Raw genomic sequence first — 27,268 nt, 5'->3', positions numbered from 1 at the left:
TGTCGGTTAAAAAATATCATTTTTTTCCTTAGAAAATGCAGGCTACATACACACATTATGATCTCGATCCCCAATGAAGAAAAAAGGGGGAATACATTCCAGCTATGTGAAAGTTTAATTCCCCTCACTAAAGCTAGACACAATAGTCTGAACGGCCAGGCACACTAAGAGCTGAACTTTGAGGGTTTGTACTGACCGCGAGAGGGCGCCGCAGGACCACTTCACATTTTCACTTACATTAGGACCCCCGTGTAGTTAGAATTACCTTAAACTACTTCAGCTGGCTTGTAATCTTTCTAGTTTTCAAAAAGGCCCTTCACATAAACGATATTTCATCTTTACAAACTGTAGGCCTATACTGCGTTACTACATAGGAAGATTTAACAAACGTTTGAACAATAAATGGTCTATTTTATTACTCTCGCTTCTGTACATTTAACTGTTCTGTAAGCGTACGTGTTGTTCTGAACATCTAAATCCTTGCTGTGTCACTGTGTTTCTGCCGCACAGTAAGAGAGAAAGAGAAAGAGAAAGAGAGAGTCCGTCCTCCTGAAGTCAGGCTGGAAGTTGCTGCCCGCTGCGATGATGCGCGCATAGCCGGTGTGACTGTTCAGCTGCTCACATGGAGCCGAGCTGAGCTGAGCTGAACGGACGCGTGTCGAGGACGCCTCGCTTTCTCTCCGTCTGTGAACGAGAAGAAACTATGAGAAAACTCATAACCGCCACTGGAGCGCAGGAGACCTCTCATAAACGGTGAGTGAGCGCTTTTAGGTACGAACTTCTTATTCTGGCAACCAGTTTCTGAAACACGTTGGTGGTGATGATGGCCGAAGGAGGAGAGCAGGGGGGACATCAGCTAGCTAGACAGCTACAACACTAACAGGTACGTTTGAGTTGGAGTCGGACTAGAGCTAAGATTCAAGTTACTTTCCTTACTTACCTGACTTTAGCTAAGTTGGATGTTTGTCTGAGAGAAACATTTGAAGCTAAAATAGTTAAAACCAGGGGCAGTTTGTTTCCAATGCCGGTACGGTTGCATTCCTTTACATTGCTTTGACTCGGTATCGACCCTGAACTGTGTAAATAACTAAACTTAGCTAGCGAACGTTACTCTTTGTGAAGAAGTTTCTAACGACTTTTGCCTCGTTTTCTGTGAGAAACTTTGTCGTTTACGCTTTATTAGTCACTTTCTTTCTCAAATATGACAGCAGTCTGGTGTCAAACAGCATTACAACTGTTTTTCAGTGTATTTTGTACCTTGACGACTGTGTGAACTGAACTTGGACTGACGGTCCTGTAGTTGCCTCAGAAACCAGGGACTCCCCTGCGTTTGTAAAGCTAACCGTCAACTGTGAGCGAGGGAAGCATAGCTGGTCTTCTGAAGGGTAGGTTAGCTAGTTAACGCTGGCTAATAGTAAAATGACCCTAGGTTAGCCTTTTGTTTTGTGGCTTGTTTTTATGTTTTAGGTCCCCAACTGAAGTCCACCGTGCTCCCTAACCTCTGTTTAAACACAAACAGAACTACAGGATGCTTTGTGGTCACACGGCTGTGCTTCCTTCACCACCTACCCTCACACGGGTGTGGCCCATTTCAGTTTCCTATTCAGGCCCCATTATCTTTGATGGCTACAGCAACCCGTAAAGGTTTGGGTGTTGTTTGTTCCCCAAACACTCTTTGTGGTCACCGTGTTTCACACAGTGTAGGACTCTGCTGGTCAGGGGTTCAAGGGCCGATACTAATCCCGAGTTTCCTGAAAGATTATCATAACAATCAGACTGAGTATTCAGATTGATCCTCAGCCTAGAGCTTCTGTTTTCTTGCTGGCTTTGTGATGGAACAAGCCTACTGGTGAGACACAGCAGATGTGCCCATCAAAAGTAGGCCATGTAACCTCAATTTAGTGTGTCAGTCAGATGTTGGTTAAATGTGGAGCAGTTCACCCAACTGTGGTAATCCACAGTAAGCCAAGAACCAGGGCTTACAGCGGAGAGGTGATGTAGACTGTCATGGCTTTGGCAGGGTGGTCGTTAAACACACGGGGCACTTCACCCAAGTTGAGTGAAATGCTCTACATACAACCTACGTTTAGTCAGGCAGAGTCACTCAGATATCAGTCAGTTATGGAACAATTCACCCAACAGTGGTGATCCAGAGTAAACCAAGAATTTGGGTTTATGGTTAAGAGGCGATGCAGGCTGCTGTGGTAGTGACAGGATGGCCGTTAAACTCTCTGTACTGCTTGACCGATATGCAGCCGATATGCTGTGTTAGATCATCCCTCAGGCTACCAAGACCTTTCTCAAACTATAACCTAATTATAGAGATGCGAACGCTTTTGTTTAGCTTGTAGATGAGTGCGGTATGAGTCAGAGTGTCTGTTCTGTTTGACTGGTTTCACAAGATGTGTCATCTGCAGAAAGCCCTGAATTAGGCAGTGAACCTAACCAATGTGGCTTCGTAGTTGTTCTGTTCAGGCATTGCAAAGAGCGCGAAAGAAGCTTGTGATGGAAATCTGCTCTTCAGAAACATTGCTGCAGTTTGTTGAAGGGACAGTATTGGTAATATACAATGTTTTGTCTCCTGTCCTCACAACTCAAATAACCAGAATAAATAGGTCACCTCAGCGGAGTTTTTAAGACACATAAGACTGTAGTGGAGTTTCCAAAGATGTCCTTCAAGCCCGTTATGGCCTTGCAGGACTGTGTTGGTCATTGCCTCCTTGGCAGTAGATCATGTAGCCCAGGGGATTATCAGGATAGAGCATTTTGCCCTTTATTTGTGCTGCTGCCTGCTGGTTTTTCAGTATGGAACTCTGTCGTCTGATAGACAGTCATTTGGATTTTTGTATTTACATCACAGCAGAGGTGTGAACTAGTACCATGCTTAATTACACTAGTGAGGCTACCTCTTCGTTTATTTTTAGTGTTTGCTTTTTTAAAAACTTCATCAAAGCCCAAGAAGTACTTACAAATAAGAGGATTAAATGATAACTTGAGTAAATGCTCAAATGTAAAAGTGGATTTGACAGCTGAACAAGTTGGAAGCAGCCACAGGGAAGTGACTTTGTATCAAGGACTGAATGTCTTATTTCTTCCATTTTGCTTTTTTCTTGTTAATATGCACATAGCAAAAAAGCTCTCCAGAGGCAACTCCGGTCCTCTCCGTATACGGGACTACAAGCAGGACTCTTCAGGAGTTCTTGAAACACAAGCTTGTTAAGAGAAGTTACAGTGAGGAAAAGACACAGTTGTGACACAATCCAATTTCTCTAACAAAGGCAGGGCAATAAAATCACTAAAGATCAAACTTGCAGAACACACTTTCCCCACCAAAAGAAAAATGCCAGCAAGCAAATAAAACACACTCACTGGACTCATGGCAATGGACGCCCAAATTCTGTTTTAACCTCATCTAGGGTCAGGCTGTTACAGAGATTAAGGGTGGGCTCTCTCCCCAGACCTGCTGCCAGATCAAACACTGGACACTATCGTAACCTGGAATTCAGTACAGCTTTATTTAAGTTGTTAATTGCTGTGGGAAATGTAGCTTCAGGGACGAGCATATGCCTAAAATAATAAACAAAAAACTAAAACTGACTAATCCAGAAAAGAAAAGCAAACCAAAGGCACTCCTCCCCTACTTTTCCAAATGTTCACGGAGAGTTTCACAGAATCACCTGCACATAATTCACACAAAACAGGGAAAACCCACACAAAATGCCAGCACAAGACACACAAAGGAATATTACACCCGGTGGTCATAACACTAATGACAGTCTTTAGCTGCAGAGATGTCTTTGTTTTTGTGCAATTGTGAGCTATTGTTTGTGATTGAAACTCATGTTGCCTTTGAACCACTGTTGTCTGTCAGCTTGCCTTTGTGTCCACAAGATCTGGCTACAGATTGTCTCTCTGCATTTCATTCTACATGCTGCAGAGCGTCTTAGTGTCTGAATAAAGATAGAAGAGAGCAGGTAGGTAATAATTGTCCTGTAAAACTACTGTTAAATAATCTCTTTATTCAACACTCTCTTAAAAAAAGGTCTGAAGCTGTCACTGGGGCAGTACCCCTTTTCTCACTGGAGAGGTAGACTCATCTTGGTATCTTTAGTCAGGGAACGTAATTGAATTATAAGTTGTACTGATTCTGCACACCTCTCTCGTCTCCAGGCTTTTTATTTTATTGTTCTGTTTTAAAACATTACGCTTTGAAAAGGTATAAATATGTGCTTTTCCACTGGGAAAAATTTTAAGGTGCACAGTCGGACCTTAAAACTACTGTTGTACCTTTGAGGGTACACTTATATTGTTTGTAACGAAAAATGTGCCCGCACAGTACCTTAATTTCTAACTGTGTAGGGGTGCATGATCGGAATTGGCCGGGGTCCGAATCTGCATCTGAGTGCTGTGCTTGCATGTCTGTGCATCTGTTAAGCCAAACCGCCTGCCTGTATCTTTCGTGCGAGTTCATTAATTTAGCCTGCAAAATGTGAGCTTTGAGTAAAGAGCAAAAGAAACTGTAATTGCCTGTAAAGACAATCAGAAACAACCATATAAATTCATGATCAGTGCACCCTTTCTTTAAACAGGTGCTAAATTCAAAGTCACTTAACAGCTGCATGTCAGCTGTGGCTCCCCTCAGACATTTTCACAAGCTCTTTAGTGAAACCTTCAGAGTGTGTGAGCAGAGCAACCAGAACAGCCTTTTGCTTTTCATGACTTGCCAAATTGGCAGCCCTCCTGGTTTAAAATCTAGCTCTGTTATTAATATTTGTATGGCCATCGGAAGTGAGAAAATAAAACTCTTACTACCTGAAATGCTCACAATTCAAAAAAGACGAATAGCTGTATTTCTAAGACACATGAATGAATTTAGTGGTTTTTTTTGTTATGTTAGGCTAACATAAGGTTCTGATTGTGTTTCAGCTGTCGATCACAGGCCTGTATTTTCTCTTTTGGCATGAGGGCATTTGCTTAGCGACAGTTTGATCCAGTTTGATTTGTTTTTTTAAATAAATGATTAAATGCAAATAATTTTTGCACATTGTTCCACTTACCCTAAATGCGTTTGATCAGTCACGGCATGTTTAGTGGTCAAAGTGTGCGTCTTTAGCTTTGTGCTAGATAAGCCCGCCAACATCTTCAAATTTTAGCTGATGATTAAAAGCCATATAAATATTTGCGCTTAACAATTTGTGTTTATTTGAAAAACAGTTAAATTATATTAAAGTACAAGCCTAAAGCAGCTACTTTGGCTGATTTAGCTATTTTAATTAACAAGGTCTCAATCACTTCAAACTGATAACAGAAACAGCTCAAATAAACAGACCTCACTCACTCTCACTCTGTTTGTTACAACATAAACATATGGTTGTGAATGTTAACAGTTGTGGAAAATAATCGTTGTCTGCTTAAATAATTGGGATCAGAAGATGATGCAATGACTGTGACAGGCCTAGAACTTGAGCTACATGGTTAATGTAGTTAAAAAATAATGGGAGCTTGGCAGTTCACTATGTAGCAAACGCTATGCAGTAAATAGTAAATGACCTAGATGAGAGAGCCATCCGAACGCAGCAAGAGACTTCTGTTATATTAAGCTCATAACCCATGTGCAAAACTAAAGAAATAAACTAACACAACAAATATGTCCTGACTGTTGAAACACGTTTGGGGCAAGAGGAACATTGAGTAAAATAGATTTTTTTGGCAAACTCCATGTAATTATTGAAGTATTATCAGGAAAGGTTTTTAAAATAGCAGGCTGGCTTTTTGATTAAGACTGCTCCACTGAGGGATCTGTCATGTCCCTGAGATACGTGCTGCAAAACCAAAAATTCTGTTCCCCCTTTGCCCACATGGAAGTGAAAGATACGGCCTTGTCCTCTCGCTGTTTGCATCACTGGGTTTTCGCGCAAATAAAATTTCTTTGCTTGTGAAACTAGGAAGAAGCCCAGCAAAAAGCCAGACCTTTAATCTTTTTTCTTTTGTTTTCTGTTTTGGAGCAGAAAATAGTTCCTTTTAATAATAATTCTACTCCGGTTCTGTGTTTACATAGACTTTAGAATCCAGACTTGTTCACCCTAAAATGTGCTTAGTTTGTTTATTGTATGGAATTTAGACTATTTGTTTTTGGTGCACGAGTAACCATTGCCTTTTATAGGATGTGTATAGTGTAAAAATATCAGTAATGGGGAAGTCCAAAAATGATCTGAAACTTTTGCCTTATGTTGTGGAGTGTTTCTTTTCCACTCTGGGCTCTAGGTATGGGAGCCAGTGTGACTACTGTTTCACATGTTAGTGGGTTGAGCATACTTTCAGATGAGAGGAAGCATGTGAGTCCTCTGGATTTAGGTGTTTGCCAATTCATCACTGATGAGAGAAAATGTTTGTATGTGCTAATGTATGCGTAGTGGTTGACATTGTTTATGGCAGCTTCAGAATGGACCAGAATAATAAAAAAAAATACTTTTGTTTACTTTCATTTAGGGATGTAGGTTATCACAGTATTGTATTATTAAAAAAATACTTTATGTATAAGATAATACTTGTACATGTAGTCTTAATTGGCATCATGTCTTTTTTTTTATTGAATATTGCCATATACCTTATTATTGAATAATGGCATATTACATAATTTTTGAGTCACTCCAATTAACAATTTATGTAACCAGGGAAAGACTAAAATCCCAGAGCACTATTTGGAGTAAATAAATAGGTCTATAAAACAAATACAAAAATAAATAGGTGTCTTGCTTTCTGGCTGTCTTGTTTCCTAGTAGCTCCCAGTAGCTGATAACAGAAACTGATGAAGTTGGAGTAAGATATTACAAACATTACTCACCAGAGCTCTCTAAAGGTGCTACATCACCAGCATTGAGTTAGAACTGGGGTTGTTTTTGTAACATTTTGCCTGCTTTCTTTTATTTACCCCAACCCAACTGATGAAAACGCACCCAATTCACATTCTTTTTGTTGCGATCTACACATATACTTATAAAGCCAACAGCTGGGGAAAAAATTATGATCAGTTGAAATAATTGTGATCAGGTGATTATGTAATAATTGTGACAGGCCTAATGGCATATTTGATGTCGTACAGTGGTTTGGCTGAAAGTTTCTCGTCCTAGTTAACTGAGAACTTTAAAGAAGGAAACAGGTAAACAGTTTCAACATTTTAAATGATTCAGGGTTGAATGAAAGTGAGTGTAACTACAGAATAGCCTTCAAGTTCAATCTACTGTACGTAATCAGTAAATCAGTAAAGGCTAGTAAATCAGGCAGGCTAGCTTATCTGGGCTTTTTGGGTGTCAAATGCACTACTAGAGTGGTTGTACAACTTAATATGATTTGATAGTTTCACCACAGGAACTGGACTAAAGTTCTCAGTTTATTGGATATCGTATTTTTAACTTCCACAGTCTTCCATGCGGCTTCTTTAACCAGCCTATTGAAAAAGGCAGACCTCTTTATGGGCTAACATGAAGGACCAGTATCTGTCAGCACTGTTGTACTGCCGGGATTGACCCATGCTGCATAGCATCCTCAGTGGAAGCAGAGTTGTGGTACAGACAATATGTAGCATGCGGAGCCAGCTGGATGTAATTAAGCCTTTATTAAAGGGCCCATATCATGGAAAAATGAATTTGCCTCACGTTTTTAAATCAACAAGTTTAAAGTAGTCCCCCAGTCCATACGGTCCATATATGGAAGCTATGCTGCAAAAACAGCCCGTTTTGAATGTATTGTTTTTGTGTTCTTACAAGAAACAGCTTAACATACATCCACCTGTTTAGCTTACAGCTACTTAGCTTTATGTATACAGCACCATGCAGAAAAATGTCAGTTATGGGCACTTTAAAACAATAAGGGGCCGTATGCACATACATTCATGTAGTCTAATTTTAGATGTGAATGTGATGCAGTAAGATTTTTAGGGCTCAACCTTTAAATAATTACAAACACTGCAGTGGCACAACTGAAAACTACAATAAGTAGACTCAAGTCTGCATTGTGCAAAGAAAGCTTTACCACAGAAGCTGTTTTCACACCACGTAGGCCACCACCACTTTGTAACAGTGCTTGGTCAGTAGACAGACTTTATGAAATCTATCAGAGGACAAAATGCTAGCCTGTTATCCTGTGCTCGGTTAATTGAAAATTGGTGGTTTGTTGGCCTTTCCTCATGGTCTGTGTATAGAGAGAGCACAAAAGGGTTTTCAGACACCTATTTTTTTGGACCTGTATGCTCATGTCTTTACATCATGTTTAATGACACTAGCAGTAATGTCACAATTACTTAAACCTATTTAACAAAAAAACCTACTTTATAGTTATAGTATATACTTTTATAGGGTGCACCAATATGGGATTGTGGCCCGATGCTGGTGTCCAATATTTTTCCATGTACATAAACTCATTTGTAGAGAGTTATAAATGCAGTAAAATGAGTAAAATGCAGATATTTTAGCAGAGTGACCCAGCGTTAACCTAAACGTTCTGCTCCCCTGGGGTTGGTTGCACCTGCTGTACTTTTGTTTGAACCTAGACTAGCTTCAGCGAGACACGGCAGCTGCCAAACGCTCAAACTGAGGCTGCTAGCCAGACACTGTAGTTAAAAAAAAAAAGTGTATTTGGTTGTTGCAAGGAAGTATTATAGACAATGGCTATAAATACACAGCTTTATTTAGTCCAGCTTGTACACTTCTATACTACTCTCTTCTATACTCAGTCTTAAAGTGCAGTAAAATACTTCATCAAATACTAGTTTGAAATAAGTTACATCTAAACTCTATCTGATGGCAGTCATTTTTTAAGCAAATATCTGCTGATATCTGCATCCATAATTTATAGACAAATTTCTTACAGTGGTTGAGGAACAGTGATCTTAATGTCAGTAAAAATCTTGCTGACAGCTTCGCTGATTACGACCCAGTTGTGTAAATAATCAGAGGATGCTGCTGGATAATTAGCTGACTCTTAGCTGCCTCTTTTTTCTGATTCACTTGTTTTCACTCAGCCATCAAATCCCTAGCCCTAGCACCATGAATAAGTCATACCAGTGTAACCAGCGTAGTTTTGGCCCTTTTTCCACATCCCTAGTCATCCTCCGCACAAGATATTCTAATACTGTTTATTATAGAGGTAATGCAGCAAAATAAGGAAGCGCATTGCATATAAATAACAGCATGCGCTCAAAGCACTCATTATCAGATTATGTCAGATTCTTTTTCTTACTGTAAGAGAGCTCAGGAGGAGAACTTAAAGTATGCATTATGAATATTCAAATTGCCAGCTCTTCATTGCTGATCACAAAGCAAAATTTTATTCAATTAGTTTTTGTCACATAATCAAGTTTTATCAAGTAATTGTGACGTCCTGCAGGAATATACTCTAATATGCTTTCCACTCAACAGTATATTAAAAACAGCCCATCAAAAGTGTATAGCTTCTGAGCCGCCGACTGAGTATCAGTCACGTATTGATGTATTGTTTCACCTCTTGAAGCTCAGTCGGGGTTAAAGTGCAGCCGTCTTTGTCAGCACGTTTTTAACGTGTGGACAACAGATGAAATGCCACCTGTTTATCTTGAGTGCTTCCTCCAGCACATAGACTTGCTGATGCTCTCAGCTGGCATCATAGTGATTCTAATCTGGCCTCTGACCAGAAGTATTTGTTGGATTATATGAGGGAGAGGTCAAAGGATTTGTAGAGCAGTGGCTTTCCTTACAGTAAGACCAGCATGAAAATGTTGGGCAGATCATGAGAAGCAGAATGGTGGGGAGTTGTTATCCATGGATTGAATATTTCTTGAGCTCTTAGACTGCACAGTGGAGCTGTTTAAGCTGATAGAAGTGTTATATGCCTTTTGTTTTGTTATATGCCTTGTACAAGCTGTGTGTAAAATATATAGACCTTGATACAGTGTCATGTATTATGTGTATGTTTGTAGCGTATGTGTGATGAGGATTTAGTGTGCTGATTTACCCATTATCTAGAAATTGAAAAAAAGTCTAAATATATGATATTTAATACATGGCAGTGTATTATTGGTCTGTCAAAAGATGATTCAAGTGTGCAGAGCAATATATTGTGATAATATGATGTGGTATTACTGAGGTGATTGCATAGTAAAGTTGCCAGAGAGTAGATTGTCATCTCTGTTTATGGCCCAACAAAGTGTGACCACTTTAAAAATAAGTGAGCTTCCTGATATGCAAAGACCTTTTCACCTGCAGCCACATAACTCTCTGGTTGCATGGCAGTTAAACAGTGGTAATAGGTATGCTTTCATGTTCAAATCTAGACACAAGAGTTAATCCATAAGTACATTGTTTATAATGTATATTTATTTCTGTAGAAGTATTAAGAGAATTGGACAACTGCTTTCTCTACTCCTAGATAAACAGTGTCAGTAATCTCACATAGAGCTGTTCTCATTTTAACATTAATGTTTTGAGGCAAAACCCATTTCCCTCTGTACTTCTTACTCCCACTGTGACCCACACACTAAATCAAAACCATTACAATGTTGAGGAACCAAATAAGGAGTTAAAGCTGTGTCAAAACTTTCTCTGAGAGAAAGTTGTGTTGTTGAGGACAGAGAAAAGAGACAGGTGGTGATAGAGGTGGTGGTAGAAAGTAGAGGTTCCATAAAGCCATGCTGTCTTGTTGAGACCACCCAAGCTGTTAAACTGAACTAGAATATTTACTGCTTCTCAAAATTTGCTGCTACGTTTGCAGGGCACTACATACATATTTGTATTTAGTTTTAGTAACAAGTATAGAAGCAAAAATAAATTACAAAGCTGAGTCCAACAAGGATACTTGGGACAGTATGTGAAACGCCAGTAAAAGCAGAGAGCAGTGATTTAGTAAATTCATTTATGTTCAAGCTATCCATGCCATTGCCTGCAAACACACCTATACCATAACGGACCTTGGCTTTCGAACATTTTGGATGGTTTTTGTCCTCTTGGGCCAAGGAAGCAAAAGGTCCTATAGGCAATCTGCAAGGTGGACTGGTCAGACCACAGTACACATTTCCACTGTGCATCAGTCCATTTCAGATGAGCTCAAGCCCAGAGAATTTGGCTGCGTTACTAGACCTTGTTGACATATGGCTTCCACTTTTCACTATATGGTCTGAACTTGTGAGTAGTTGTGATAAACAGTGTCTATTCACAAAGGTTTGTGAAAGTATTCTCTCAATCATGGGAGCATGTTGGTTTTTATGCATTACCATCTGGCGAGCCTTATACTTGCTCACAAAGGGCCTGGCCATTCCTGGATGCTTCTTTTATACCCAAGCATGATTTCATCACCTTTTTAAAATTATTCCTAAAATTGTTCAAATTTAACAGTGTTCCTAGTTTTATATTTGCTGTGCAGCGTCACTCAAGCGGCCAGCCTGGGCAGCCATGTAGTTGCAGTGCTGCGGCGCTCAAGCCCAAGAAGCCTTTGAGCCATGAGGGAAAGTCACTCTTGACTGCGGTTAAGTCTGGTCTTGGACCACATTGCAGTGCCATATGGGCTTAGTGCAAATTCTGGGCTTAGAGATTAAGCCTAATTCTAGACTACACAGCATTCTGAATGTAGATTCCTAAATGAAAAGAAAATGTAGTCCTGAACTAATCTTAATCCCTGTCCCAGGAAACTGACCTTACGAGATTTTGCTGTTTGGGTTCAAGAAGTGTGACGATTGAGAACAATTATATCTGTTCGTAAAGCACTGTTTAACCAAAGCTATTGAAATACAACATTAAAGTGTAAAATTGGTTTCGTATCAGCCTCAAAATTTTCGTATTCGCCAGGCCCTGTTTGTTACTACACAGTTTATGCACACTGGTTGTTGATGTTGTTTATAGTCTTTTGAGATTATGGCCTAAAAATCCAGTTGTGGAGCAGAAGTGTTCTTTTTTTTACTGTTTAAGCCAAGTCAAATAACGCATGCTTACCTCGTCATTCTGTGGTCCAATAAATGTCTCTGATGCATGCAGTTTGCAGCTGTCACTACAGCTGAATGAAACTGAAAGTACGACGAGAACATGAGTGTTATGGTTGTGGCATATAAATGTGACTTAATCACTGCTTGAAAAAGCCCAGTTATTATTGTCAGTGACATTGCTTTAGGGCTTTATGCCTGTGCCTTGTAAACAACATTAGAACGTTGACACAAAATTACTTTATTACTGTCAGTAATTTGTGTATAAACAGAATCATCTGACCAAAGTGTTTCTCTCACGCAGGTTCAAGTTTCTCTGTTGACAGATTGATTATAAACATCGGCACACAGGCATTCAAGCATCCCAACAGTAAAGATTGTTTGTGTTATTATTTATATAATGTTAGGATGTTGTTAGCATTTAACATAGTCTGTTTACACTTTGCTGGAAGTTCTGTCTCTACGTTAGGCTTATTTAAAGCATCATAGGTCGTAGGAATAAGGAGGATAGTTGATCTAAATCTGTAATTTTTGTTGATGTAGTTGTTTGGAGTTCCATAAGTACTGATGATGCCTACAATGCATTCAGAACTCGTTCAGTAATTCATCACATTGTCTAGGTCTATTGGTACTTGCACTGCATGACCTTATGTGTGATATCAGAGTCTTACTTGCCATGTACAGTGTCTACACTAATACCCAGGGCTCTGTAATCTAGGTCACAGCCTAGAGAAATTCCTTAAACAAGTTTCTCACCCAAATGATTCCACTTTGCTGCATAATGTTGGCTGTATCTCTGTCTGGTATCTGGTGTTAGCTTCTTTAAGAACCTTTCAGACATGTCTGATGTGTCTATTTAGGTATTTGCTCATGAGCTTGTCCAGAGTCCCATGCATAACTTTAGTACACTTTATCTCCACCAGAGCCAGAACTGAAAGAGTGGCCTGCATTACTGAAGGTACTGGTGATGTCAGCTAAGGTGGTCATGTATGGCTTACACTTGCTTGTGTTTATGAATGATGGAGCCCAACACATTGTTTTTCATGAAGATTGTCTTATGGATAGATAAAAACTGCTTGTCTCAATTATGGTCTTTATTAGGTTTAAGCCTTGGTAATGTCAGCATTGCAGAGTAAAGGTAGATGGGTAAACGTATGAATGTCCTCTTTACTTTGACCTTGCGGTGGAGAGACAGACACTAAGGCTGCATTCACATTACAAGCCTTAATGCTCAATTTAGATTTTTGCTCAGTGTGAAGCTTTTGCTTTGACACTTCACGTTCATGGCGGTAAGTGACCTGTGTCTGTCAACAGTGTGAACAGCATGCACACTTTTTATTGTCTGGTTGTCATCACATTTTAACATATTATTATTCTTTCATCACTTTCGTTCACTTCATTTTCCACTTTATCCAGTCATAGTTGATAAGCCAAAACATCAATTTGGTATCCAAATTTTGCTTTTTTTTATAGTTTAGTGCTGAAATGAAGAGGCTGTTACTATCAAAGCTGCAGTTAAGATGCAAATGCATCTAGTAAACTTTCAAAGGCAGAAAGCCTACAGCTGATGGTAGCCTGGGATAGAGAGCATGCCACTTCTCATTAGGGACGCTTCATCTATCCATGAATGGGACACCCTGTTTATATTGTAATCAATAACCTTTATTCTTTTCTTTTGTTTTTTTCCCAGATTTTGAGATGAAGAAGGACATTGACACAATAATAGCTGAAGAACGGGCTGAAATCATCTCAAAATATGACAAGGTTAGTCACATTTCATCATGAAGTTATGTGTTCTAGCATTAGCCATGTTGGACTGCAGCCATTGTAAACTGTTCCCTTTAAACAGGATTTTATTAAAGCCCCACTCAAACACTACAGCAACTGGTCTGTGAGTTCGGACCATGCCTTCAACATGTAGTGGTAGTATAGCCTGACTGAGGGAGGGGGACTCTGAGAACTTGGGCTGGAGTTCTGGGCAGCTTCCTCTGTAGTTAGAAGGCCAGACCCCCCTCAGAGCTGTGGTCGGACTGACGTAGGACTGACATAGGACTGAGGAACAGGGGAGAGATGGGGTGGCGGGTGGGGATTGCGAATACTTGGTCACAGGAATGGAAGGTGAGGATATGAATGTATAGGGCGTTAAGATTGGAAGAAGGAGGGGTTTCAGGCCTGTTCCTCCCCCCAAGCTTCAGTTATAACATAACTACATTAGGTTTTGAGTATTACAGTATATGGGTGTTTAAATAATGAGCAATAATAAAGCAGTCATTAAAATAGGCAACACATGTTCGCCATGCCTATGCTGGAGTGGTTAACATGCTGCTTCAGCAGTTCCTGCTTGGGGCTTTAACATCAATAGTCCACTGAGCAAAATGCATTCCTGAACTTTGTGTTGTGAATGTTGTAACCAGAAAGCGCTCCTACATCTGTTGGCCAGAAAGTGGTCTGTCTTCGTCAAAGCTTGTGGAAATGGTACATGGGCCAGTGGTTTTGGGGCCTAGTTGGTTAGTAGAATGATGTGCTGGACAAAATCTCTGTTGGAGAGCCGTTTTGAAGAAAACAATGTAAAGAATGCTGCTTTGGCTGCATCTAGACAATGGATCAGAGTATCGTTAACTCATTAGGAATAAGCAATGCCTTGGTAATCACTTCAGCAGCTCTTTGCCCTGGGGCTAAGGAACTGTGCTGGTAAAAGCACCTTTTCACTGATCTGCACTTAGTTTTGTGGTGTGTCATATTTGATTAAAGTCAGGAGGTGGATGGGGAAACTGAGGCTGGATTAGAGTAAACAGTTATTGGCTTCTTCTGCCCAGAGATGGAGGGGGAGTGATGAAGGCTTGCTGTGATGGAGCACAGCTGTGTGTCAGACTGTATCTACACTCACATTTGGCAGCCGTTGATTGCAGTCAGGGAAGTACAAAGTCAAAATGAAAGGAAGCAAAACGGGCTACATGAAAGCTTACAGTTCTGTCTTTTTGGTATCTCCTTTATTCATTCCTGTTTGATGCAGGGTATCAGATAATTCTTTAACTGATATGAAATGCAAAGTGTTTCTGGTTAACAACAGAGCTGCAGGGCATGGACAAAATCCTAGAATTGTGATCATGTTGCAATATATTGAAAAAAGCATTGATCAGTGAATAATGTGACATGGTTAAAGATTGACCTGCATAATTCTGACCAAAATGTACTTTTGTTAGGTTACCTGAATACTTCAGTTCCTCAGAAAAGCATCAGAAAAACTCATCTTGAACTACGAATGGTCAAGATGCTGTAAAAAACATTGTAATTGTTTAGAGGGCTCATTTGCTCAGTGCAGCATTGTGCAATATCAGTATCGCAGAGGCCAGCTGATCAACAGAAAGTGTATTGTGTAATAAAGTTGCAGCAAATAAGACCCCCACATTCCACGTCTTCCAAGTATAGTACAACGTGTCGTTTCCAGTGCATATTTTGTGTGTTCTTTGCTCTTGTTCATTTCCCCTGAAGTATTTTTTGAATGGTTACAGGGCAGAACAGAGGGCGTGCACATTAACCCTTGGGAGGATGCCAACTACAGCCTCTATAAGGTCACAGACCGTTTTGGCTTCCTGCAGTAAGTCATGCAGCTTTCTTTGCTCTCTAGCAGCCATAGTCAGGCAGATTTATTGTATAAGCTTTGGGATAATGTTACTGAGAAGAAAGCAGGAGTGGAGATGAGCCATTAATCACTGATAAAATGTCTTGTAGTTGGCACGCACCCATTTTGATCCAGATTGTCTGTGTTGTCTTAAGTCTTTGGAACATTTTTTGTGGGATTCACATAACCGTGACCTTAAATTCCCCCAGCTAAGGAAGGGTGTAGATTTGGTTCCTTTTGATACTGATCCTAGAAACATTATCAAAGATATAGCTAGTAATAAAGCTATAGTTGGCCTTTTGTGTGTAGTTTTATAACTGTTTCTTTTGTCTGCCCAGCGAGGAGGAGTTGCCCACCCCAAGTGCAGTGGAGGAGAAGGTCAGCTCAACTGCCCTTCACATCGTACATACATAAATACACATACACACATCATAGATACGCATTTAACGTAAAAGCATATAGTGTACACCCATGGAAGAAAAAAACTCAAAGGCATGCATGCACTACAGTATATTTTATAACCTTACAGAAATTACATTAAAAAGAACATCAAAAAATGGACACACAACATGAAAAACTGATGCACATGTGAAGTATGTAAACACTGTTAAACTTTCAAAAATGTATTTTTCACTTCATAATGTAACTTAAAAAACAACCTGTTTTTTTTGTGATGAAAGCCAGCATATGTACATACTATATATTCTACTATTCAGCTTACAGCAGTTTAGCCCAGCTTATTCACAATAAATTTATAAGTAGTGCTCCAGCCCACAATACTTTTTGAATTAGGTACAGTGCAGTTTAGCCTGTTTTTTAACAATTTTTTTTAAACATGTATCCATCACAAAGACACCGTTGCAAAAACAGCCTGCTTAATTCTAATGGATGAAGAGAGGTTGGAAAAATGGTCATGTGAAAATGAATTGTGAATTGCTTTTTGTGGTATGTGGTAAACCCACATAAATGTTGTAAGTGGACAAAATAAGAAACAAGAAAAGGTGTAGGCTTTAGCCCCTATTAATGCACTACATAAACTTTATACCACTGGTGAACCTAAAAGAGTGTATAGAACATGATCAGTTTGTAATTAGTTCATCATCCCTTAATTCATACTTGCCATTCTTATTTTTTGCTTACAGCATAAACTTCAGGAGATTGAAAGGGTGAATAAGTGGCTTAAGATGGTGAAAAAATGGGAGAAGTACAAGAACAGTGACAAGGTAATGACAAGCTCTGCTATATGAACAGTGTTGCAGTGACCATGGGCACAGACAATAGATCCCAATCCAGCATTTCCTCATCCTGTGTGTGTTTGTGTGGTACAGATGATGAAGCGTGTGTATAAGGGGATCCCCCTGCAGCTGCGGGGTCAGGCTTGGGCTCTTCTGCTAGATCTGGAGGAGGTGAAGAAGCAGAATGAGGGGAAGTATGAGGTAAGACAATGGGTTAGGATACATGTTTGGGTTAAAAAATAAAGGCAGGAATGATGATTGATGCAGCCGGACATACTTGAGGTTTGTTTTTTTGTCCTTATGTACTTATGTCTTGTTTTGTCCATTTGTTTTGTGCATTAGCCAAAAAACTAGCTGTTTTATTGAAGGGCGGGAGTTTCCCTGTAAAAAATTGCCATATTGAGCGTTACGAGCTTTCCCATTCGTTTTTCAACTAATAAACTGTCTCCTCCTCTTTTATAATGTCTCTGATTAGGCAGAGCCTCCTCCTAATGTCTCTGTTGATTAACAGTAGTAACTAGGGATGTGCTTTACAACTATTTTTGATATTTGAATATCCTAAATAAACAGATAATTTGTATAAACACAAAAGATAATAAACAGATAATTTGTATAAACACAAAAGAGAAAAATGGTTGAAATTAATGTGGGACTGTAGGCTTACCTTTTTAACTGATAGCACTGGTGTACAAAAAAAATTGCAGCAGGCAGAGGAATACATTTGAAAACGCTTCATTATTCAAAAAATAGCTGAGGGAAAATCGTTAGGTTTTCCTGGTTTGAATTTGAAGACTGCCTGAGATGAACTATTGATGTGGCTACATATTTGTTTGTCAGAGAAATAGATTTTCACTGTTTTTTATTTCCTAGATAACATCAGATACAGTAACATATTTAGACATGTTTAGAGATAAAGCTGTACTATCTCTCAGTCACATCCTTAACAGCCATTTGTGGTAAAGCGCTCATGTTAATTTCAGAGCAAGAAAGTTTAGTTATAATAATATAAATACTTTGTTGCAAATATGAGCAACCTCACTACATTTTACAGTCATGTTAAAACATAAATTCAGTGAAACACCAATTTTCCTGTGATGAAACTTAACAAATAGCGGAATAGTGATTTCACTATTAGAATACCGGCACCTTGAAAGGTTAATGGAGTACTCAGGTACCCACGTGCATCTCTAGTATCAGCCACGGTAATTTGAATGACCGGTAGAATTTTTTTTCTGTGTTTTTTTTTTTCCATGATTACAATCATAATAATGCTTGACTTTTTTCATCTGCTTCAGGAAATGAAGCAACAAGCCAGGATCAAATCAAGTGAGATCAAACAGATAGACCTGGATATCAACAGGACCTTTAGAAACCATATAATGTTCATGGAGCGATTTGGGGTCAAGTAAGTTAATGGACATACTAACTCCCCTCCCACACACACAAATGCACGCATATGCAGAGAAGTGCATATGCATTTTCTGGGCTAATTATTATTGTTATTCAACAACAGGCATACAAATAATATTTTAATCATGTTTGAATTTGCTGTAAGTGAATATTCTATTGGTCTTTGGTTTACACAAGTCTAACGCTCTGCTCATATTGAGAAGTGTCTTCCTTGGAAGCTCTGCAAAAAAAACATTCCAAAGCATTCCAAATGTTATGTCTCACTTCTCCAGAAAGCCAGAGCTGCTTCTCTCTTTGTTTACATTAGTCTGGAGTTCTTTTTGCCATTGTATCTTGGCTCCACGGCCTCTTGCCTTCAGGTGCATGTGAAGTGAACAGTGCGGACCTTGTTAAGGCCTAACCAAAACAAGAGCCACTTCCTCTGTCTCACCGCCTTTTTTTTCTTTGGTTCGACTTCCTGAAAGTCAGTGAGGTCTTACAGGAAGTGACAGCCCCACGACTCACTGCCATTATGCCCAGAATAAACACTCTTGTTTTCATCCTGAACAAATGAAAACCTGCCGTTGTGGGGAAACCCATTTCCAGCCAGTTCCCTACTTCATTGGAGGAATGAAGGCATATTTACCAGGATTAAACTTCTCTTTGAATGGAAGTGTACAGATTAGGACTTTAGAGCAATGTTTATGTCAGGAATGTACATTTTGCTTTCTGATTAATTCATGTTCACACCTTCGTGAAGGCACTAGACGGGTCCTTATGGTGTAATGACTAATAGCAGAATATGTCCCGTGGGTTGGTTTTGATGTTCATGTGCTGGTTATTTCCACATGTCCAAACTGAAACTTCGTCACATTTAGTGGTCTGCGCTCATAGGGCTGGAGGACATGACAGAGTTTCACACTTGTGTGTGTGTGTGGTTTTGTTGGGTTGCACAAATTGGAGGAAGTTCAAGGAGATTACATCAGCGCAGCAGCTCACTGCTGCCACACTTCAGCAAAAAAGAGCTACCTCATCTGCCTGTCTACCTCATTTACACCTGCCTGACTATAGGACCAGAGTACAAATCTGTTGACTTGTCTGTTGTTTTCCCTGTGAGCTCCCAAGCAACAGAAAGATCATTTCTTTGCTTTGGCCTGTGTTCAGCTCCATCCTGCCCACAATATTTATTATTAATACAGCTTTCACATTTGGATGTCATAGTTTATGCATGAATAATCCTCTGCTGTTGCTGGGTTAGTTTCTTCCTCGTTTTTGAACTAATGTCTGTGTGTGTGTGTACGATAAAATTATCTCCTTAGTTGTCATGGTGTTATCAGAGCCCAAGCCATTCTCATGAAATTCAGACATATGTTGAAAAAAAGCACTTAGTAATTGTTTTAGTAGTAGTTAGTAATTGTTTTAACCATTTATTATTCTTTTCACAGACAGAAAGCCTTGTTCGATGTGCTGACGGCCTACTCTGTCTACAACGAGGTGAGTGTGTCTGTGTGTACGTGTACTTGTGTATACAGTGCTGTGCAAAATTAAGAGACCATTCCTCATTTATTTGATTTCCAGACTAATTTACATATTTAACCCCAATAAATGGCCAGGGCCCACCAGCAGCCCCAAAGTTTAATTACACGCTTCTGTAACCAAGAACAGCTCAGGCAGTTTGCATTGAAGTCCCTGTAGTTACTGAATATGAAGACTTAGTATGTAATAAGCCTGGATTTTTAAGGGGCTAACAAAAACAAATGTCTTAACAACTAAATATAATATTCAGTTTTTCAGTATTTAGTATGTCCATCCGTTGTCTATTTTACAGCTTCCATTCTTTTAAGAAACTTTTAGTTTTTCAAAGAAATCTGCAGGGATATTTTTCCACACCTCCAAAGTTCAGTCTTAGAAGTTGATTGCATTTTCTGCTTCTCCTACATAATTGCCAACACGTGCAATGATGCTGAGGTCTGGGCTTCGGGGTGGTCAGTCCATTATTCTGAGAACACCAGCAGCTTTTTTGTTTGACGTGGACATTTTCTTCTTGTTTGATTATTTCCATTTCTCAGTGACAGCTTCACATCCTTTCAGACTCATAGCGTTGAGTCGTCTTCTCACAGTGGATGAAATACCTGTGCATTTTTTCTGAAGCAAGAGTAGAGCTTGATTTTCTTATCTTTCAAAGATGAAAGGTTTAAGTACTGTTTATCTGATGGTGACAGTTTTTGTGGCCTACAAGGTCTGGCACGGTTATTAGGAGTCCCATTTTCTCAAAATCTATGAACACATTTCTGAACTCCAGCTTTGGAAACTCCTGTTTTTTCCTTTGACTTCCCCCTTCATTATGTAAGTGGTGGATCTTATTTTCTCACAAATATCTCCTAAAAATGGATAACTTGTACTTAATTTCCATTGAAAACGGCCATTAAATAAATGAAGGGTGGCCTCTGACTTATGCACAGTACTGTACATTTTCAGGTCTTGACTATGTTGGAAAACCAGAGATAAACAGGGCTAACCTGTAGTGTGAGGACCAACAGAATACTCCTGACTTTGTAAAATGCTTTACCATTCCTCTTTGTTACATATGGGACATATGCTTGAACCCAACATCCTGACATTGTATAAAAACAAGGGTCTGTTTCTGTGTGTTATGTAATCCAGCACACCATGTACTGAGCTAAACAGGGCTGAACCCCACACCCCTGTCTTTGCTTTTATTTTTTCCTTCTTCACTTTTTTTCCCTCTTGTGTTCTTGAGGCATTACAAAATTGAGGGGTGTGGATCACCCTGTTCATGAAGGCAGGCTGATTTGTAGCTTATACACTCGGAAAGCCTTCTCTGTTGTGTGATGTTCAGAACAAAGAGATTCAAAGCTGAAGCTAACAGCATGATGTGCTCCTTAATGAAGGCATGCAGAAACACTACTTCATCTTTGTGGTGGTCTCTGTAGTAGTGATGAAAACTAGGTCACCCAAATAAGAGGAGGAATGATGCCGTGAAATAAAGGGAGAATGAGTTTAAGATACCATTCTAGTGTAGAGTATTTTTTTTCCACATAGTATTTTATCTCTGTCCCTAAAATGTTTAGGTGTCAAGTACTAGTTTTCTGTTGCTGTTACATCTTGATCAAATGGGAGATGCATTAACAAAGTGATGCTGAATTATTCATGATCCAGTACTCAGATATTTATAATCAAGTAAATATGCTTAGTCAGATTTTTTCTGCCATAATAGAATCTAAATACAATATGTATTTTGTGTTTTATTTGCATTTGATTGTGGTACTTTTAGTGTGTTTTAGTGTTTTGCGAGGCAGTTATTTGTAACATGGAGATTACATGTGCGATCTTTACTGAGTGCTTGGCTTTTGTGTTTTCTGTAGGAGGTCAGCTACTGTCAGGGCATGAGCCAGATTGCTGCCATTTTGCTTATGTACCTGAACGAGGAGGACGCATTCTGGGCCCTGTCCCAGCTACTCACCAACCAGAAGCATGCTATGCATGGTGAGCAACTCTGATTTAAATCTGATTTTGATTTATCTCAACTTTGTGAAATGAGTAATTCTAAGTAAAATGAAATGAATGTAACACCCCTTAACTTTTGTGTGGTGTTTGTGTCTGTGGGACCCATTTTAAATGTTTACGAAAAGAAAAAATGATGCGATGTATTGTTAATTCAGCCCCTTCTTGGCCTTTTCTGATTTTACACTGTACACCCCGCCACATATTTATATACACATGGGGTGAACCTGCGAGGAATAAAAGTGTGGAGGTGCTGTGTCCCTTCACTCTGTTCTCCTCCTACATGGCCTGCTGTTAGTGTGTGTGTCTGTGTGTATGTGTGTGTGTATATATATATATATATATAATATATATATATAATATATATATATATATATATATATATATATATATATATATATATACAGCTGCTAAATGAGACCCCTACACTGGCCACTTGTGATATTTTAAACATCTGGTATTGTTACATAAATTGTTATGGCTGCATTGATTTAAAAAAACAATAATGTGGTGGGTCCACCAGACCACTGAGTAACAAAAACATCAGCACCACACACACAGTTGCCTGTTAACTGAATTTATGTAGTGAATTGTTTTTGTGTTGGATAATTGTACAGAGTAATTTGTAATTGCATTTGACTATGTTGTATGATGTCTGTAATCCTATTCTGCATGATGATTCCCAGGATTCTTCATCCCTGGCTTTCCCAAACTACAGCGGTTCCAGGCTCACCATGACCAGATACTGGCTAAACTCCTTCCGAAACTCAAGAGGCACATGGTAATATTTTCTCACCCTTGTTCTTTTGTTGGACAGGAACTGACATGCTTTGGTAGCCTGTCAAATGTTCTTATGCTCTCACAAGCTTTTCAGATTTTTTTTTTTTTCTCTTCTGTTCCTTGTCTCTCTCCTCTCCAGGATAAGGAGCAGATGACTACTGGTATATACACAACCAAATGGTTCCTGCAGTGCTTCATTGACAGGGTGAGGAATTCTGGTCCTCTTTGCTTACTTTTTACATGCATAGTTTACACTGATTCACCTTGATGTCCTAACTGAATCATCAGACTGTAGTCGCCTCACAGACAAATCTTCACATACACGTAGTCTGACTTCTTGTTTCAAGTCTAGGATTGTGCTATAAATCTGATATTGCATAATGCTTTGCAAAACGTCTTGTTCCTCACATCTTGAATGTCCCTTTTTGTGTGGAAACACATGTATGTGGTCAAGTATTGATCTAGATGATGGAGGACTTGAAGTGATTCATGCTGTTGTTTATTTTAAAAACAATAGCAGTAGTGTACTATAGTAACACAAATCATGCCAGATCTGTCTTGCACATTTTGATGGACGTTGCTTCCCCCTCTTAGTTCCTTTGCTTTTTCCCTCGCTGATCCATCATTTAACACTCACAGACCACATGCCAAAAACAATAGACAGAGTTTGACCTCTGTTAGAACACAGTAAAATGCTTCACTTCTCTTTTATCTAGGACGAGCATTACATCACTCACCACACACACACACACACGCTACAGTGTTTTAACAAACAAAACTGGGACTTCTCTGTGAATTTTTTATTCGACTTGGCCAAAAACCGAGAGAGACAATCTTTTATTCATGCTACTCCCCACATTCGTCTTATTTGGTTTTAGTTAGGATGTATGATTTTTCTCATCCTTCATCACTTCATCCTTTATTATTCTTTCAAATAGACACCTTTCACGCTGACTCTGCGTCTGTGGGATATTTACATACTGGAGGGAGAGAGAGTTCTAACTTCAATGGCCTACACTGTCCTACGAATCCACAAAAGTATGTATGGTGCACTCACTTCAGTTAATCTAAACTAAAATAAAAAATAGGACAACAAAAATATTGTCGCTGTCTGAGCAAAACCTTCTATTTCCAGAATGGTCATTTTACAGGAGAAGGAAAAAAACTTTCTTAACTTTTAGTGGAAGTTTGTGAGTTTGGACCACGCCTTCAGCATGTGGTGGTAGTTTGTGGGATGGGGAGAACTCTGAGAACTTGGGCTGAAGTTCTGGGCAGCTTCTACCTGTAGCCAGAAGGCCGGACCCCCCTCATAGCTGTTGTAGGACTGACGTAGGATTGAGGAACAGGGGGAGGAGATGGGGTAGCGGTGGGGATTGCGAACACTTTGTCACGGGACTAGAAGGTAAGACTGTGAATTTATAGGGTGTTAGACTGGAAGAAGAAGGGGTTTCAGCCATGTTCCTCACTTTAATCTTTAGTACACTTCATTAAATGCAGCAGTTATTTATTCCAAGTGCTTTTGGATCCTTTCTGCTGGTCCATTTACCATAAAATATTGACACAATCTAAAGGGTGGATAGCATTTTAAAATGTAAAGAAAAAAAAAGATACAAGGTTTTGCTCGGACAGCAACACCCCACCCTTAAGCAAGTTACAGCTAGACAACACTGACTGGACAGAGATGGGCAAACACAAATGTTTAACTGAATTAAACTCGTTGGTGTCCAACCCATGTTTGATTGTTGAAAGACTAAAATATTCACTGTAGTTCATTTGGCTTGTGTGTTCTTTTCCTGAAACATTCTGACATTTGCAGACATCAGAGTGTTAGCGTTTGTTTGTGTTTGTCTGGTTGGTGTGCTCTGGCCTTTAGCCTACAGTTGTTTCCTGTCCTTGTAGTTTGCAAGGGTTATAGCAGTGCCATGTTAAATCCATCACCTTATTATAGAAGATGCAAATCATTTACCTTTTTGCACTTCGCTCAGTTGTAAGTGTTCTCATGAGCTTTAACATGTCATAACATAACATTGTCTCTTCTCAGAGCGTCTGCTGAAGATGTCTTTGGAGGATCTGCGGGAGTTCCTGCAGGAGAGCATCTCCTCTTCCTACAATCAAAGCGATGATGCAGTCATAGAGCAGCTGCAGGCCGCCATGTCTGAGCTACGCAAAATGAAGCTGGATCTTCCTCCTGCATGTATGTTATCTGTTTCTGTCTGTCGGTACACATTTCTGTCTAACGGTTACTGTCAGTTTTGTTGTCAGTTTTACTTGTTTCTCTTAAAAGAATAGTTAAAGGAAAAATTAAGGATTTACCTGAAACGTAGTTGATCAGCCAAATCATGGGCTGGAGCTACGAGGCTTATGTAACTAACAAGTGACTTAGGCTTGGAACCCACTTTAGCATCCTGCAAACAGCATAGTCATGTGATAATTTACTATATACTCTCTGTGAAGTCTTGTGGACAGAAGTGTATAACAGTATTCATTATACACAGCTGTCCACAATGTAAGTGCAGAAATAATTGTTTTGTGTTGTGTAATGTTTTTTCAGCAAAAGGCGATGAGCTCCCAAAGAAACCCTTGGGTCAGCCAGACAAAAGCAGTCACTTACCGGACTCCAACACCCAAAATCAGACACACTCCGTCCCTTCAGCCAGCCCAGTAATACTTTACAGCCAAACAAAGGATTCAGTGCCCCAAATTGTGACCTCATACTCGCAACCTGAGTGTGATGGGTCGGAGTCTAGAGCAGAGAGCCAAAATAGTGCTGCTGAGAGAAAGCTGGCTTTTCCCTCTGCAGGGGCTACTCTCTCACAAGAGAGTGCTGTTCACAGGCCACCTTCAGGTGAATCCGATTTCCAGGGATATGCCAGTGACTGGCCACCTCCATACCAGCCTTCTGAGACTGACGTGTCCAGTGTGCACTCTCTAAACCTTCCTGAACTGCCCCCTCCACCTCTTCCAGAGCCAGTAGTTGAGCTTTTACCCCTGGATGGTAAAGCATTACCACCACCCCCACCAGCACTAACTCATGTGGATCTCAACCAGGTGGATCCATGTTCCTCGCCATCTTCCTACAGAGCCCAACGGCAGCTCAGCAAGTTCCCTGTCGGCTTGTACGTACCACCATCAGCAAGCGATCGGCGGCCCTCTAACACCTCCCATTATGATAACCTGTCTGAAGAGGACGAGTCTCTGGAAAAGTTGCTAGAAATTGCAGCAACCTTGCCGCCAAGCCCTGAAACGGGCAGAGAACTCTCCAGCCTTCCTCCTCTCCCAGAGAACAGTGCCACTTACCCTTGGCCCCACCCACCAGGATTCTTTTATATACCTGAGTCTGCTCCACCTCCCCCACCAAAACCATGCCTGCCCCCACTGCCTCAGGAACTGGACTACCGAGGGCCAGACAACTGGGTCACTCCAGACTGCATCTTCCCTAAGCCCCCTCCTGACTTTGCAGATACACCGTCCCTCTGTCCCCTCCCCTCTACCCTCTGTCAGGTCCAGTCAGGCCAGTCGGGTCCAGAGTGACACTTACAGGAACCATCTGCAACCTCCCAGAGTCCCAGTAAAACCAGCAGCAGCACCGTCCCCTACACCCCCTCCAGTGCGGTCTGAGTCAGGCTTTAACCGGATACACGTCCCTAATTGCCAGCTGCCAAAGCCAGTGACCTTCTGATGCAGGAAACTTTTGCAGTTTTTTGTGTGGCACTGTAATTCACAAAAGGTCATGTTCCGTCTCCATGATGTTTGGAATTTTCCACGTCAGGCCATCCTGTTACACTCTGTTTTTTTTCGGACTGTTGTAATGTGTACAACTTTTTTACCCTTAAAGATTTGAATTTCTTCCTGTGATTGTCAAATTTTGTCTAATGTAGCACATTTTTGCAACGTTGTTGGTGCTTCTATGTGTGTTTTGGGTGTTTACAGCCACTCAGGAGCAGCAGTGTGCTCTTGTGCTTACGTCTGTTTGGCTTACCTTGTGCCTTTTAAGCCGTTTTGTTTTTTATAGTTCTCGATATTAAGACTAAGATTTGTAAACTCAAAATCTGATAATTTGTACACAGGACACCAAAAAGCTTGTTAAACTAGATATTTTTAAGTGCATCAGTGTATATATCATTCAGATTGCTGCAGATTGAATACAGAATAAGTGCCCATGGGCTCATAATTCCTCTCAGTAATACTTCAATAATGAACTCCAGCAATAAGTATGTTGTGCATGTGACTCAAACATAGGCATGTTCTGGAAATGTCTCACTGATCCCCATAATAGGCATATGATTTATAGTATGCAGTGTTTTTATTTGTGAATAGTTTGTCTTGTGTGTGAATGGAGTGCATTGGTTTAGGCAGCTTTGTGTTTTTTGTATTGTGTAAAGCTTTAACGCACATAGGCCCACCTAATTGTCAAAAAAAGACTCATTCATGTGTTTATATTCCCCAAAAATGTGTATCATAAAGGGCGCATACCAACGTGAGGAAAATTAAGGACGTTACAGGCTGCTCTTTTGTGTTTTGTGCTTTTTCTCTTATAATCCTTTAGGTCAGGATTGGAAAAGGAGATAGTCCTGTATTAGCTTTAAAAGGATCATTTGAACATAAAGTGAGGAAATCCCCCCAGTAAGGGATTGTGATTTACTAATCAGTAGCACCACCCTGTGGAAGACCCTGCTATGTTCTGCAAAACCCACATACTTTGCCTGTAAATGTGGCTCGACAGTGAATTTGTACAGAAACTAACCCTGGTGGTAAATATTAGAGGCCACGGTT

The 27,268-nt window shown here is 40.0% G+C and overlaps 1 protein-coding gene across 1 annotated transcript; it reads left to right on the top strand.

Moving 5' to 3' along the window:
* Positions 1-531: 531 nt before the first annotated feature.
* si:dkeyp-19e1.3 (USP6 N-terminal-like protein) lies at positions 532-26,994 on the top strand. Its single transcript, XM_036575788.1, is given in 16 exon segments — positions 532-753; positions 13,635-13,708; positions 15,457-15,542; positions 15,905-15,944; positions 16,709-16,789; positions 16,895-17,002; positions 18,097-18,206; positions 19,636-19,684; positions 21,577-21,697; positions 22,402-22,496; positions 22,635-22,700; positions 23,434-23,533; positions 24,537-24,689; positions 25,047-25,966; positions 25,968-26,160; positions 26,163-26,994. Coding segments are annotated over 15 exon segments (2,238 nt in total). The 5' UTR covers positions 532-753; positions 13,635-13,642; the 3' UTR covers positions 26,213-26,994.
* The last annotated feature ends 274 nt before the right edge of the window (positions 26,995-27,268 follow it).

This window comes from Colossoma macropomum, unplaced genomic scaffold (genome assembly GCF_904425465.1).
Source record: "Colossoma macropomum unplaced genomic scaffold, Colossoma_macropomum, whole genome shotgun sequence".
NCBI classification, from domain to species: domain Eukaryota; kingdom Metazoa; phylum Chordata; class Actinopteri; order Characiformes; family Serrasalmidae; genus Colossoma; species Colossoma macropomum.
This window is presented reverse-complemented; position numbering and strand designations above follow the sequence as displayed.